The sequence below is a fragment of the Bufo gargarizans genome, chromosome 3 (genome assembly GCF_014858855.1).
Source record: "Bufo gargarizans isolate SCDJY-AF-19 chromosome 3, ASM1485885v1, whole genome shotgun sequence".
In the NCBI taxonomy this organism is placed as follows: domain Eukaryota; kingdom Metazoa; phylum Chordata; class Amphibia; order Anura; family Bufonidae; genus Bufo; species Bufo gargarizans.
In genome coordinates this window covers 384,422,322-384,435,634 of record NC_058082.1, presented here as the reverse complement: position 1 = coordinate 384,435,634, position 13,313 = coordinate 384,422,322, and the positions used below count along the sequence as shown (strand labels likewise).

General features: G+C 45.1%; 1 protein-coding gene across 5 annotated transcripts in view; it reads left to right on the top strand.

The window, feature by feature from the left end:
* ANKS1A (ankyrin repeat and sterile alpha motif domain containing 1A) overlaps nt 1-13,313 on the top strand; it is a 731,235-nt gene that overhangs the window by 59,723 nt on the left and 658,199 nt on the right. For all 5 annotated transcript variants that reach the window (XR_006388413.1, XM_044288191.1, XM_044288189.1 and 2 more), the window contains exon 2: nt 277-357. Coding sequence is in view for 4 of the 5 variants with exons in the window: in XM_044288191.1 (XP_044144126.1) it covers nt 277-357 (81 nt within the window). In the remaining variant the exon portion in view is untranslated. The remainder of the gene's footprint in view (nt 1-276; nt 358-13,313) is intronic.

Genomic DNA, 13,313 nt, shown 5'->3' with positions numbered 1-13,313 from the left:
GGTCCGGCAGGCTTTTCCAGCATGGGAAGAGCCTGCTGGATCCTTGCTAACGCTAGTCCACCATACCGCTGGAAGTCCGCTCCGGCTGCAGCACGGCAAACAAGAGGCGGACAGACAAAAATTGCAGTATGCAGTTGTTTTTGTCTCAGAACAGCCTGCCAAACCCCGCTACCGCAAGTGTGAAAGTAGCCTAAAAATCTTTTGCTATCAGTTCCTTTTTGTGTATATTGGTATATACATAAAATGTTATATATAATTTTTTTTCTCATTTCCTAGCATTTGGCGTGGACCCAATGTGAATTGTGTTGACAGCTCAGGATACACTCCTTTACACCATGCCGCTTTAAATGGTCACAGGTAAGCACCATGATCTGAAAAGTAAGAAAAGGAGCTGCTTTTTTTATTTTTTTATTTTAACATATATGTTATAGAGCAGGAGCAGCTGAGCAGATTGAGATATTATTTTGTGGAAAAAGATTTTTATATGTGTAATTTCTGTACTCTGCTCTGCTCTGTATGACACACTGTTTAAATCACATTTTTATGTTTAACATGATAATTTGATGATATTCTTAGTTTTCCATGTCTAAATGTAAACAAAAACCATACAGTCCTGCAGTGTTTGCCCTGGTCACTAAGCCTAATAATAGGTTCTAGTTCGTAGTCTTCACTGCAGTTACTGGCTTACAGCTGGGGCAGTGATCAGGACTGTGACAAGCGGTCTCTGATCACGTGATCGCTGTGATACAATGTATCAAGGCGATCACTGCAAATGCCAGCAGCAGAGCTGCCGACAGTAGACTTTCTCCCTCCTCTCATCTAAGAGAGGAGGGATAAAGTATCCAGTGCCAGGATCGGGTTCCCCATCTTCCCCGTAAGCTGGGTCCCGATCCTCACCCCACCCCCCAGTACCTCAACAAAAATGGCAGCGGCCCTTATAACAGTTCTCTCTCAGGAGAGGAGAGTTTGTGAATTATTATGCCCCGATCAGGTCCCCCAGCACTCCTATCGGGGCAATGTGGCCCCAACAAGTTTAATAGAGCGCAGAAGTCCCCCCCCCCCCCATAGAATAAAAAAAATTGGTCCATGATCATGTGGTCTCCATGATAACCCTATCATGGATATTGCATCCATTATATTTACTAAACACAGCTGGTACAGAGGCTGTGCTACTCTCGCCCCTCAGTGCAGTTGTTCTGTGAGGAGAGAGATCAGACTTCTGTCCCGGCTGTGCGATTTACTGTCAAAAATAGAAAAATCTTTTCTTAAACTGTCCGTCCCTAACTGGCGGGTAGTGTGCGCCAGTCACTAAGCGACTGTTAGTCAGTCAATGGGCGTCCATCATTAGGCGTCTATTAGGGATGGTTAGTTACCTCCATTCATTAGCGACCATGTATCCGTCTGTTACTGGCAGGCAGAGACCATCTGTCACTGTCCATCTATTAGTCGGTCTGTCGGTAATTTTTAGGGTAGGATATATATATATATATATTATAATTTTTTTTTTCTTTCTGAGCTTTTTAATAAAAATAAAAAAATGGCTCAAAGATTAGATATTGCAGAGCAGGCATATGAATTTCTTTGCTCTGAAAACTCTGAATTCTACACTGCTTCAGAGGTGGAAATATTTTGAGGTAGTGGGGGCTCTAGCGCCGCTTCAAAATGCGGGACAACTGTTTTGTTAGCGAGACAGTCATATGTACACACAAATGCTTTTTTAGAAATCTGCCTCCCTTGTAAGTGCACAGCTTCACTTCTCATCTGTATGCACCACAAAGATAAGAATGTGGCGGATTCTAAGACAGTAACAGAGTTACCCATCTAAAAATATTTTTTATCCAATTTTCTGTGCAAATTTTATTAACAATTTGAATACCTTATTTTTCGCCCCGTTGCGGCCCATAAGACGCACCTAGGTTTTTGAGGAGGAAAATAAGAAAAAAAAAAATTTGAACCAAAAGGTGTGTTTTGGGTGAGTTTGAACTAATTGTGGTCTGTGGGTGGCGCACTGTTATGGGGGATCTGTGGGTGGCGCACTGTTATGGGGGATCTGTGGGTGACGCACTGTTATGGGGGATCTGTGGGTGACGCACTGTTATGGGGGATCTGTGGGTGACGCACTGTTATGGGGGATCTGTGGGTTGCTATGCTATGTGTCATCCACAGATTCCCTCCATAAGTGTCCCTGTAGTGAATGACCCTCAATACAGGGGGTGGGGGTCGCATCTACTTTTATAATGACAGTGGGGCCCGTGCAGGGACTGTATTCTACTACACGGGCCCCGCTCACTGTATGAATGAAGCAGGCGGCGCAGGCGCGTGACGTAGTGACTCACGCGGCCAGCGCCCGTCCTCCAGGCCTCCCTCCTCTCTGCTACCTACCGAGCGCTTGTAGTTGTAAGTAATACAGGCGCTGATTATGCGATTATATACATAACAATTAACTATTCGAGATACGATTATACAGTGAGCGGGGCTCGTGTAGTAGAATACAGTCACTGCACAGGCCCCGCTGTCATTATAAAAGCAGACGCCGGGCCCCAGCCCCTCCTCCCTCACAGCTGATACACCCGCCACGCAGCATCGCGGCGGGTGTATCATTGAAAATTCTGCAAAATCAGCCCTTTTGGGGGCGGGAAAAGTGCGTCTTATAGGGTGAAAAAATACGGTAAAACCATATATAATTATTTTAGCTGATAATAATTTTGCACTCTGCATGCTCACTTCACCACTAGATGCATGCTTTAAGGGATTTAATTTTTAAAATTGGGTCATTTATGAGTGTTTGCTGTCATTTTGGAGCTCAACGCCATTAAAAGTGTGCAATTAGGCCTAAAACATTTTGAATTTATTACCTGAAAGCCACTGGGTGTTCCTTTTTAAAAATTTTTTTTTTTTTTTCCCACCTGCTTAGCATTTATTTCTTTAAAAGCTGAGGGGTCAAAAAACTCATTATGCCACTAGATGAATACCTTTAGGGGGTCTAGTTTTCAAAATGGGGTCATTTATGGGGGTTTCCATAATTTTGGCAGCTTAACACCATACGTGTGCTTATGTGTGTGCAATAGGGCCTGAACCGTTTTCAGTTTATTATCTGAAAGGCCCCAGGTGCTCCTTCATGTTTGGGCCCTGCCGTGTGTCAAGACATAAGATTAGGGCCGCAGTGGGGATATTTCTGAAGACAGGCGAAAAGGGATGATACATTTTGGGGTGTACTTAATTTTTATGTGCTCTGTTGAAAAAAATAAAAAAAATAAACTGCATTTAAATTGACACTAGTGTTTAAAAAAAAAAAATGAATACATTTTCCGTCTGCTTAGCATTAATTTCTACAAAAATACTAGGGGGTCTAAAAGCTCATTACATCCATAGATGAATACCTTAGTGGGTCTAGTTTTCAAAATGGAGTCATTTATGAGGGTTTTCTATTGTTTTAGCACCTCAACGCCATTACAAGTGTGTAAAACATTTTCAATCAAATTTTGTGTTCTGAAAGCCACTGCGTGCTCCCTTTGTTTGGGCCCTACCGTGTGTCAAGACATAGGATAAGGACCACAATGGGGATATTTCTGAAGACAGGAAAAAAGGTTTGATACATTTTGAGGTATACTTCTTCATTTCATTTTCATACCATAGGCTTGGGTTGGAGGGGCCAGGAGATCGGCGGTAGTCCAGGAGGCCGTCTGTTTCTCCAACGGGGCAGGCGGTTCTGTGTCCCTCAGGAGAGTGTGGCCACACCAGGGAGCAAGCGTGGCCAGAAGGCCTACTATATTGCAGAAGCACCGGGACACCAGCAGCATAGTTGGAGGTAAGGCAGGGTGATGGTGTCAGCAGGATGTCCTTGCGTTCCACGGCCAAACGCTTCCAGTGAGGTGACTGGAAGTTCGGCATTCAGCGCGGTTTTTAAAATTCCGGCAACATGGTGTGCGGCATGCAGGCGGATCTCAGATAGAGATGCTCTGGGATTTGGCTGGCGTATCTGTTTGCTCCAAGTGGCATCCAGTGCATGGTGGGTCTGCAAAGATGGAGGCAAGCTCTCAGGTGAGAGGTATGCTATGGTGGCAAATGATCATTGGTGTTCTATTGGATTGTATGCAGGTGTAACTGCAGCTATGGAAGAAGAAAAGAGGTCTGAAAATACGGATATTGAAATTCAGCCACCGGTATTGTGAGATGTAATGGATTGTTCCTTAAAGGGGTTACGATTGTTTCCATAGAAATGGATATATTTTTTCTCTATAGATGGCCCCCAAGAAGCTGGTGGCAAAGAGAAAAAATAAAGAGTGTGCTCCATGTAAATGTCCTCTGTCATCTTCATACTCAAAGAAGCTTTGTCAACAATGTATCGAGAAGACAGTGGCAGATGAGACACCAAGTTTCTTGAAAGACTTGACATCTCTTATCAGATCAGAAATAAAAGTCTCCTTAAAAGCCTGTAAAAAAACATAAGAAATCAATAGAGCAGGTGGAGTCAGAGATTCACTTGTCAGAAGACAACGAGACTCCTTTTGGAGACAAGGATTCGGACGATTCCTCCTCAGGGGAAAATAGAGGAGAATTTTTTTTGTTTCCGGATGAGGATATGGATAAATTTCTTAAAGTAATTAGATCTACGCTAGAGTTAGAAGATATCAAGGAAGATAAGTCGGTGGCAGGCTCGGTTTTTGGAAGTCTTGGGGAGAAAAAACTAAGATATTTCCCATTGCATAAAAGTATTACGGCGGCAATCGAAAAAGAGTGGAAGAAACCCGATAAAAAGCCCTTTATATCTAAGACCTTTAAGAGAAAATTTCCATTTGTGGAAGAAATGTAAACTTCTTGGGAGAAAGCCCCAAAACTGGATGTGGCGATTTCTAAAATCTCCAAAAAGTCATCATTGCCCTTTGAGGATATGGGTTTCCTAAAAGATCCTTTGGACAAGAGGATTGACTCGTCACTTGAAAGTACATGGGAGGCTTCGGCTGCTTTTTTCAGACCTAGCATAGCCGCCACTATGGCTAGATTTATGTCAGTTTGTTTGAATAGGCTAGAAAGTCAGATCAGGGACAAATGTCCAAGGGAGCAATTGTTGGCCTCTATTCCTACCTTCCAAAAAGCAGTAGATTTCATTTTGGATGCTTCTATGGACACTGTGAGATTGAAGGCCAGAGTGCCCTCCCTCTCTTAATTCTGCACGCCGTGCTCTATGGCTGAAGAATTGGAGGGGTGATGAAATGCCCTCCAAATTAAGATAATGTGGTATTCCTTGTGAAGGTCAGTTTTTATTTGGGCCAGAACTGGACGCTCTGCTTGAGAAATCGGCAGATAGGAAGAAAAAGTTCCCACAGGAGTCTTTTGCTCAATTTAAAGGCTATAAGCGGCCCTTTCAGACATTGTCCAGATTTCAGGGGAAAAGACAGGCTGGAGAAAGAACAGGGAACGAGAACCAGGCCTTCGGGGAATAAAGGCTTCTTGTTCGGATCGGCCTCCGCTCGTTTGGATAAGCAATCCAAACAATGACGCCATGTTCCCAGTAGGAGGAAGATTGAAATTCTTCCTACCTGCTTGGGAAAAAATTGCAGAAACATGGCTTATAGATCTCTTACGACACGTATTAAAGCTAGAATTCAAAAGCAATCCTCCAGAAGGTTTTATGATTACAAAATCCTCACAGGCCTTGATGGAAGAAATAAACAAGTTGATAAGCAATAGTGTGTTGGTTCCAGTATCGGTGCTAGAGAGGTCAAGGGGTTTCTATTCAACAGTGTTCCTAGTAAAGAAACCGGATGGTTTATTTTGGGCAATCATAAATTTAAAACATCTAAACACATTTTTGAAGGTCAGGAAATTCAAAAGGGAGACAATCAGATCGGCGATTTATCTTTTGTTTCCGGGCTGTCATATGGCGGCTCTGGATTTGAAAGATGCTGATCACCATATTCCCATCCACCCAGACCATCAAAAATTCAGATCCTTCACTTTCAGTTTCAAGCATTACCGTTCCGCCTCTCTATGGCACCTCAAATTTTTACCAAGGTGGTGGCGGAGATGGCCTCTTTCTTTCGAAAGGAGAACATCACGTTCCTACCTTATTTGGACAATTTCCTGGTGGTAGCTCAATCACAAGATGTGTGCATAAGAGGGGTAGAGCAGGTGGTGAGGATTCTGAAAATTCTAGGGTGGATGTTGAACATGCAGAAATCCAGAATTTAGCCTCTACAAATCAGGTGTTCTTAGGCTTACTTCTGGACTCCGTACGAGAAAGGACCTTTCTCACGGAGGAGAAGATAGTCCGTGTTCAGCAGGAAGTGCAGAGAGTCCAAACAGTAGAACCCTTGACCATAAGAAAAGCCATGTCACTACTAGGAGTCCTAATGTCTTGCATTTCGGCAGTACAATGGGCCCAGTGGCATTCTCGCCAGCTACAAAGAGATATTTTGACCGCAATGAGGCAGAGAGGAACATCCTTGGAGTCAATCTTGACCGTGTCAAGCCAAACCTTGATATCCCTAGATTGGTCGATAGATTCGAGAAATCTAATCCAGTGGTTGCTTTGGTCCTACCCAGACCCAGTTGTAGTGACAACGGATGCCAGTCCCTGGGGTTGAGGGGCTCACGTCAAGGACCAGTTGTTTCAGGGAGAGTGGTCCCAGGGTCAGAGGTTTTTCTCTTCCAACCGAAAAGGGTTACGAGCTGTTCTTCTGGCGCTAAGGGCAGTTTTGCCGGAAATCCAGAACGAGCATATCAGGATAATGTCTGACAGACAGTGGTTTCGTACTTGAATCGCCAAGTGGGAACCAGGTCAGAAACGTTGCTAAGAGAGACAGAATGGATATTCAGGGAGATAGAAGGTAAGGTAGTTCATCTTTCTGCTTTCCACATAAGAGGAGTAGAAAATATCCAAGCAGATTTTTTGAGCCGGCACAGTTTGCGGCAGGCACAGTAGACGCTAAATCCGGCTGTTTTTGCGTAATAGTAGATCTGTGGGGTCGTCCATCTGTAGACATGTTTGCTACAAGGGTGAGCAGAAAGGTCGAGAGCTTTTTATCCCTCAGTCCAAAAGAGTGCCCATCTGGAGTGGATGCCTTTCTCCAGAGGTGGGATTTTCCTCTGGGATATGCATTCCCTCCCCTACAGCTAATACCGTTGGTTCTGAAAAAGATCAGGCATGAAAGGGCAAGATTAATCCTGATAGCACCCTTTTGGCTGAGAAGGGCATGGTTTTCGCTACTGAGAGCCATGTCAATTTCGGACCCCTGGATTCTGCCAGAGATCCCGGACCTATTATCACAGGGTCCTGTATTCCACTCAAAGGTGGGGTCTCTACATCTTTCGGCATGGAATTTGAGAGGTCATTTCTAGCCAGTCAGGGGTTCTCAAAGGAATTAGTCTCTACTCTAATGAAGAGCAGTAAGGAAGTAACTAATGTCATTTATGCTAGAGTGTAACGGAAATTTTTGTCCTTCCTAGGTATGGAGAGAGTTTCGTGGCCCTTGGAATTCTGTGTCACAGGTGCTTGAATTCCTCCAAAAAGGTTTATCCTTGGGATTGGCAAAAAGCGCTCTGAGGGTTCAAGTTTCTGCACTTTCGGTATTAGGTAGGAGAAATTTAGCAATGGATCCGTGGATAGTGAGATTTTTTTAAGGCAGTTGACAGGATGGTACCAGTGAAAGGCCCCTGTTTCCCGCCATGGAATCTGAATTTGGTCTTAAATGCCTTAACAAAATATCCCTTCAAGCCTTTAGAGTCCTGTTCAGTAAAACAACTTACCCTTAAGCTAGTATTGCTGATAGCCTGGATCTCACTAATCCTCCTGGCCGAAGTTAAGGCTATCTCCATCCCCCCCCCCCCCCCCTCCTTTCATGTCAATCAGGGAAGACAGAGTAGTGTTAAGACCAGACCCAGGTTTTCTGCCGAAGGTTCCATCTAGAGCAAATAGATTGCAGGAGATGGTTCTCCCAGCTTTTTTTTTTTTTTTTCCAGATCCCAAGGATGACAAAGAAAAAGAATTGCATCCTCTCAATGTCAGAAGGTGTATCATACAGTACCTAGAGGTCATTAAAGTCTGGAGAAGGTCATCAGCCCTGTTTATTCTTTTTGGTGGGGCTAAGAAGGGTAAAACGGCTTTGAAGGCTTTGATTGTTATATGGATCAGAGAAGTCATCTCTATGGCATATTCTGTGTCTAGAGTTCCTCCACCTATCTCTTTGAGAGCTCATTCCACTAGAGCGGTGTCAACTAATTGGGCGGAGAGGGCCAGTGTATCTATTGAACAAATTTGTCTGGCTGCTACCTGGTCTTCTCCCTCTACTTTTTATAAGCACTACAGGCTTTAACTTGATTCCATCTCTGACTTATTATTTGGTACTAAGGTTTTGGGAGTTGTTACCCACCCTTGATTTATCTCTGTAATCTCTCTCTAAGGTGCTGTCGTGGGGAGGGGAAAAACAATGATTACACTTATCAGTAATCAGATTTTCCTGACCCCACGACAGCACCGTTACTTATTCCCTCCCTATGATGTTGGTTCTGTGTATTCACGGGTGTTGCAGAAAAATATAAATAAATAAATGTATGTGTGTGTGTATATATATATATATATATATATTTATATTATAAAGAGGAGTCCCTCTAATGCTCGGATAACTCACTGAGGTGGGAGAGTGGCTCCACCTTTTTTATGCTGCAGGTTTCCACTCCTGGGAGGCGGAGCCATCTCTCTAAGGTGCTGTTGTGGGGTCAGGAAAATCTGATTACCGGTAAGTGTAATCATCGTTATTTAGTCTGGAGAAGAGACTTCTAAGGGTACTTTTACACTAGCGTTTTTCTTTTCCGGCATAGAGTTCCGTCACAGGAGCTCTATTCCGGAAAATAACTGATCAGGTATATCCCCATGCATTCTGAATGGAGAGTAATCCGTTCAGGGTGCATCAGGATGTCTTCAGTTCAGTCGTTTTGACTGATCAGGCATGCTACGGTTTTATCTCCGGCGAAAAAAACTGAAAACTTGCCTGAATGCTGGATCCAGCCTTTTTCCCTATAGTAATGTATTAGTGCTGGATCTGGGATTCAAAATGCCGGATCCGTCCTTCCGGCCTGCGCGTGCGCAGACCGGTAAAGATGTGATGAAAAATAATACAAGATGGGTCCGTTCTTGCAATGCATTTGTGATACGGATCCGCGACGGAACTGCCCGCCGGATCACACTGCCGCAAGTGTGAAAGTAGCCTAAGGAGGGACATGATTAACCTATACAAATATACAAATTGAGCCTACAAAAAAATTGGTGAAAAAATGTTCCATGTAAAATGCCCTCAAAAGACAAGGGGGCACTGCCTCCGACTGTAGAAAAAAGTCTCCAGAAGCGTCAAAAGAATTGTGAATCTGTGGAATAGACTTCCTCAGGACGTGGTCACAGCAGGATCAGTGGACAGTTAAAAGTAAATGTCATTAATGCTTATGAAAATGTGTAGAAATCGGAGTCTCGCTTCCTTCTGGGATTCGCGTCCCTATCTGTCCCTTGGTTCCATATCATCACCACGACGGCCATACAAGGAGATTGACCCCTGACCTCTGTAGGGGCAGGAAGCAGAAAGAGGTTTAAATACTCCCCTCCCACCACCAACACCAGTGGTTCATGTCCCTACAGAGGACAGGGCTGCAGAAAAGTCTCCGCAGGCAGCTGCCGTGGAGATGAAGGTCCCGAAGTGGATGGAGTCGCGTACCTGCTTTAGCGGGATCCCCCTGTCAGCCCGCGGTCTCGTACTAACGCCGCCGGACAGGGAGAGACTCGCCTCAGGTTTATCTGGGGCCTGCTCCCGAACGCCCACTGGTTCACTGAAACCATGCCGGTTGTGCGCCCAGCACCATACGGCGCTATACAAATTCATCACTTCCGGGTAGCCGTGACGTTTCCGGAAGTGACGCGGGGGCGGCGGGAGAATTCAAATGGATCCTCCTGCTGCAGCGTCCTGCGGTGAGAACTTACCTTACTCTGGCTGTACTTCAGGATGTCTGCATCTGAGCATACTGAGGCCGCTACTCTGCCGTCCGTAAGTTCCCCATGGGGGAGAGTTTTCTTTTTCCCTCTCTCACCTGGGCACATTATTGATGGGTTTTTTTCTCGGTTTTTCCAGACTGCTAAGGATTCTCTGAGAAAACCCAAGAAGTCATCAAAGTGTATTTCTTGTCTTAATCGACTACCTGATGACCACCCTAAGAAGTTGTGCAGGGATTGCATTTCTAAGATTGTCCGGGAGGAACAGCCGTCCCTCATGGATGAGATAAAGTCTATGATGCGGGAAGAGATTAAATCCTCCTTTGCGGCTTTTACCTCTCTTCAAACCTGTTGTTTTGGAGCCCCCCCGCCAAACGCCACAAATCGGACGATTATATTTCATCTGATTCTGAGGTTTATGGGGGATCGGCTTCCTCCTCTAGACATATGGAGGATGAAGACAAGCTCTCTGAACGAGAATTTTCAGAAAACAGAAGGAAATTTTATTTCTCTGAGGATATGCCCGAGCTTTTAAAAGCCGTCAGAGCTACTATGGGAGTAGAGGAGGTGCCTTCTACTCCATCAGTACAGGATGAGATGTTTGGAGATCTCAGGGTAAAGAAATCCAGAGTCTTTCCTATTAACGATAATATCAAGGGGATGATTTTGGATGAATGGGCAGATCCGGAGAAACGGCTTCTCTTCTCTTTGATCAAGAAGAAGCTAAGACCTTCAATACCATCCCTAAAATTGACGCCAAGGTAGCTAGGGTCAATTAAAAAACCAGCCTACCATTTGAAGATGCCTCTCAGCTCAAAGATCCACTGGATAGAAAGGCTGATGGCTTATTGAGAAGGTCTTGGGAGGCGGCCATGTTCACTCTTAAGTCGAACATAGCAGCCACATCAGTTGCTAGATCTATGTTCATCTGGCTCTCAGAGTTAAAGAATAGGGCCTCCAGCGATCCCTCAACAGATGAGGTTTTCAGTGCTATTCCCCTGTTAAAATCTGCTACAGCTTTTTTGGCGGACGCCTCCGCAGAGTCGGTATTTTTTTCAGCAAAGGATGCGGGTCTGTCCAATGCAGCTCGCCGTGCCCTGTGGGTGAAATGCTGGTCGGGGGACAAAGTGTCAAAATCCAGGCTATGTGGCATCCCCTTTTCTGGAGAGTATGTCTTCGGACCAAAATTGGAAAAGATCCTAGAAAGGGCCTCCGATTAAAAATAAGGGTTTTCCGGAGAAAAAAGTCTATAAAAGGAAGTATCCCTTTCGTGCCCCTTCCAACCAAAGTAGTCAGTACACTGGTAAGGGCAAATCGGGCCGTTTCAGTTACCCCAAAGGGGGAGAGGTAGGGCTTCCGCTTCTGCCCGCCAAAAAGGAAATGGAAACCAGTGACATCAGGGTGGGGGGGGGGGATTGAGGATGTTTTTTCCCTGTTGGGAGGAGATATCCTCAAACTCCTGGGCTCTGAGTATTGTAGAGTCGGGTTACAGAATACAATTCTGGGATTTTCCCCCAAAGAGATTTCTAGTCACCAGGGTTGCGATCCCAGACTTCAATCGTCCTATTCACGTGGGCATTCGGGAACTACTCACAAAAGGGGTAGTGGTGAAAGTACCACAATCCGAACAAGGAAAGTGTTTCTATTCGAACCTCTTCCTAGTGAAGAAGAAGGAGGGATCCTATCGCACAATAATAAACTTAAAGCGCCTGAACAGGTATATTACCTATCAAAAATTCAGGATGGAGACCCTAAGATCTATAGTCCCTCTGCTCCAGAACAATTCAGTAATGTGCTCGGTCGATCTGACCGACGCCTACTATCATGTACCGATACATCCCAGCTCCCAACGGTTCTTAAGGTTCGCGGTCAGAGACCATCTGGGCAGAATCCTCCATTACCAATTCACCTCTCTCCCCTTCAGCATATCACCCCCTCGAGTTTTTACAAAACTAATGATCGAGGTAGTGGCTTATCTAAGGAAGGAAGGTCTGACAGTTTTTCCATACTTGGACGATTTTCTGATCTCAAACAGTTCCGCTCTTCTTCTACAGAGAGATCTAAATTTTTTCTGTCAAACCCTAGAGGGTCTGGGTTGGCTGATCAACATAAAAAAAATCACAGTTAGATCCGACAACAAAGATCCAGTTCCTGGGGGTTATTCTGGATTCCCAGAAACAGATAACCTGTCTACCTCCGAGCAAGATACAGGACATCCAAAAGAAAATCTCCATCTTCAACTCAAAAAGTTTCTGCTCCATCAGAGACTCAATGAGTCTCCTGGGGATCCTCACATCCCACATACCGTCCGTTCAGTGGTGTCAGATCCATTTCCGAACCCTGCAGATGTGGATCCTCAGGGTTTGGGACAGAAGGGAATCTTCCCTAGTCCAAAGGGTGATCATCCCTCAGAGGATAAAAACCTCCCTTCTTTGGTGGATAAACAGGCTCAATATCTCCAGGAGGGTGCAGAGGTCAAAGAATCCCTATGCCCAGATCACCATGGATGCAAGCCAGTACGGTTGGGGAGCGAAGGTCGGAGACCTTTATTACCAGGGAGTTTGGCCAGAATCTTCCAGTCTCCAGTCATCAAATCTTCGAGAATTGATGGCAGTCTGGGAAACTCTAAGGCAAGCAAAGATTCATCTTCAAGGCCATCACGTAAGAGTCCTGTCAGACAATACGACAGTGATAAGGTATCTAAACCATCAGGGAGGCATGGGTTCAAGCAGCCTGCTGGATTTGTTGGCAAAGATATTCACCTGGGCCGAAGCGAATGTCCGGTCAGTGTCTGCAGTCCACCTGAAAGGGTCCCTAAATGTGGAAGCAGACTACCTAAGACGGGCAAGGATAGATCACTCAGAATGGTCCTTAAACGAGGAAGTCTTCCTGATTATAGTGGACAAGTGGGGGAGACCAACAATAGATCTCTTTGCCACTCGAGTAAACTCAAAATTGCCAGTTTTTTGTTCCCTACATCCCAGAGACAGCCTGAGATTTCTGGACGCTTTCTCTTTCAGATGGAACCGGGGTCTCCATTACGCTTTCCCTCCTCTTCCGTTAATACCGAGAGTGGTACAGAAGATCATACAGGACAGTACGAGACTTCCTTCACCAGGGTCCGATTCTTCACCCGGACTTCCTCAACCTAGCAGCCTGGATCCTGAGACCCAGATCCTAAAGCATCAGGGACTTTCGGATGCGGTAATTTCAACCCTAAAAGCTTCCAAAAAGAAAGTCACCTTTTCAATTTACCTGAAGATTTGGAAACGTTTCTGCTCGTGGTCAGGTTTGCCCTCACCAAATACCTCAGCTCCAAACATCCAAATGATTCTGG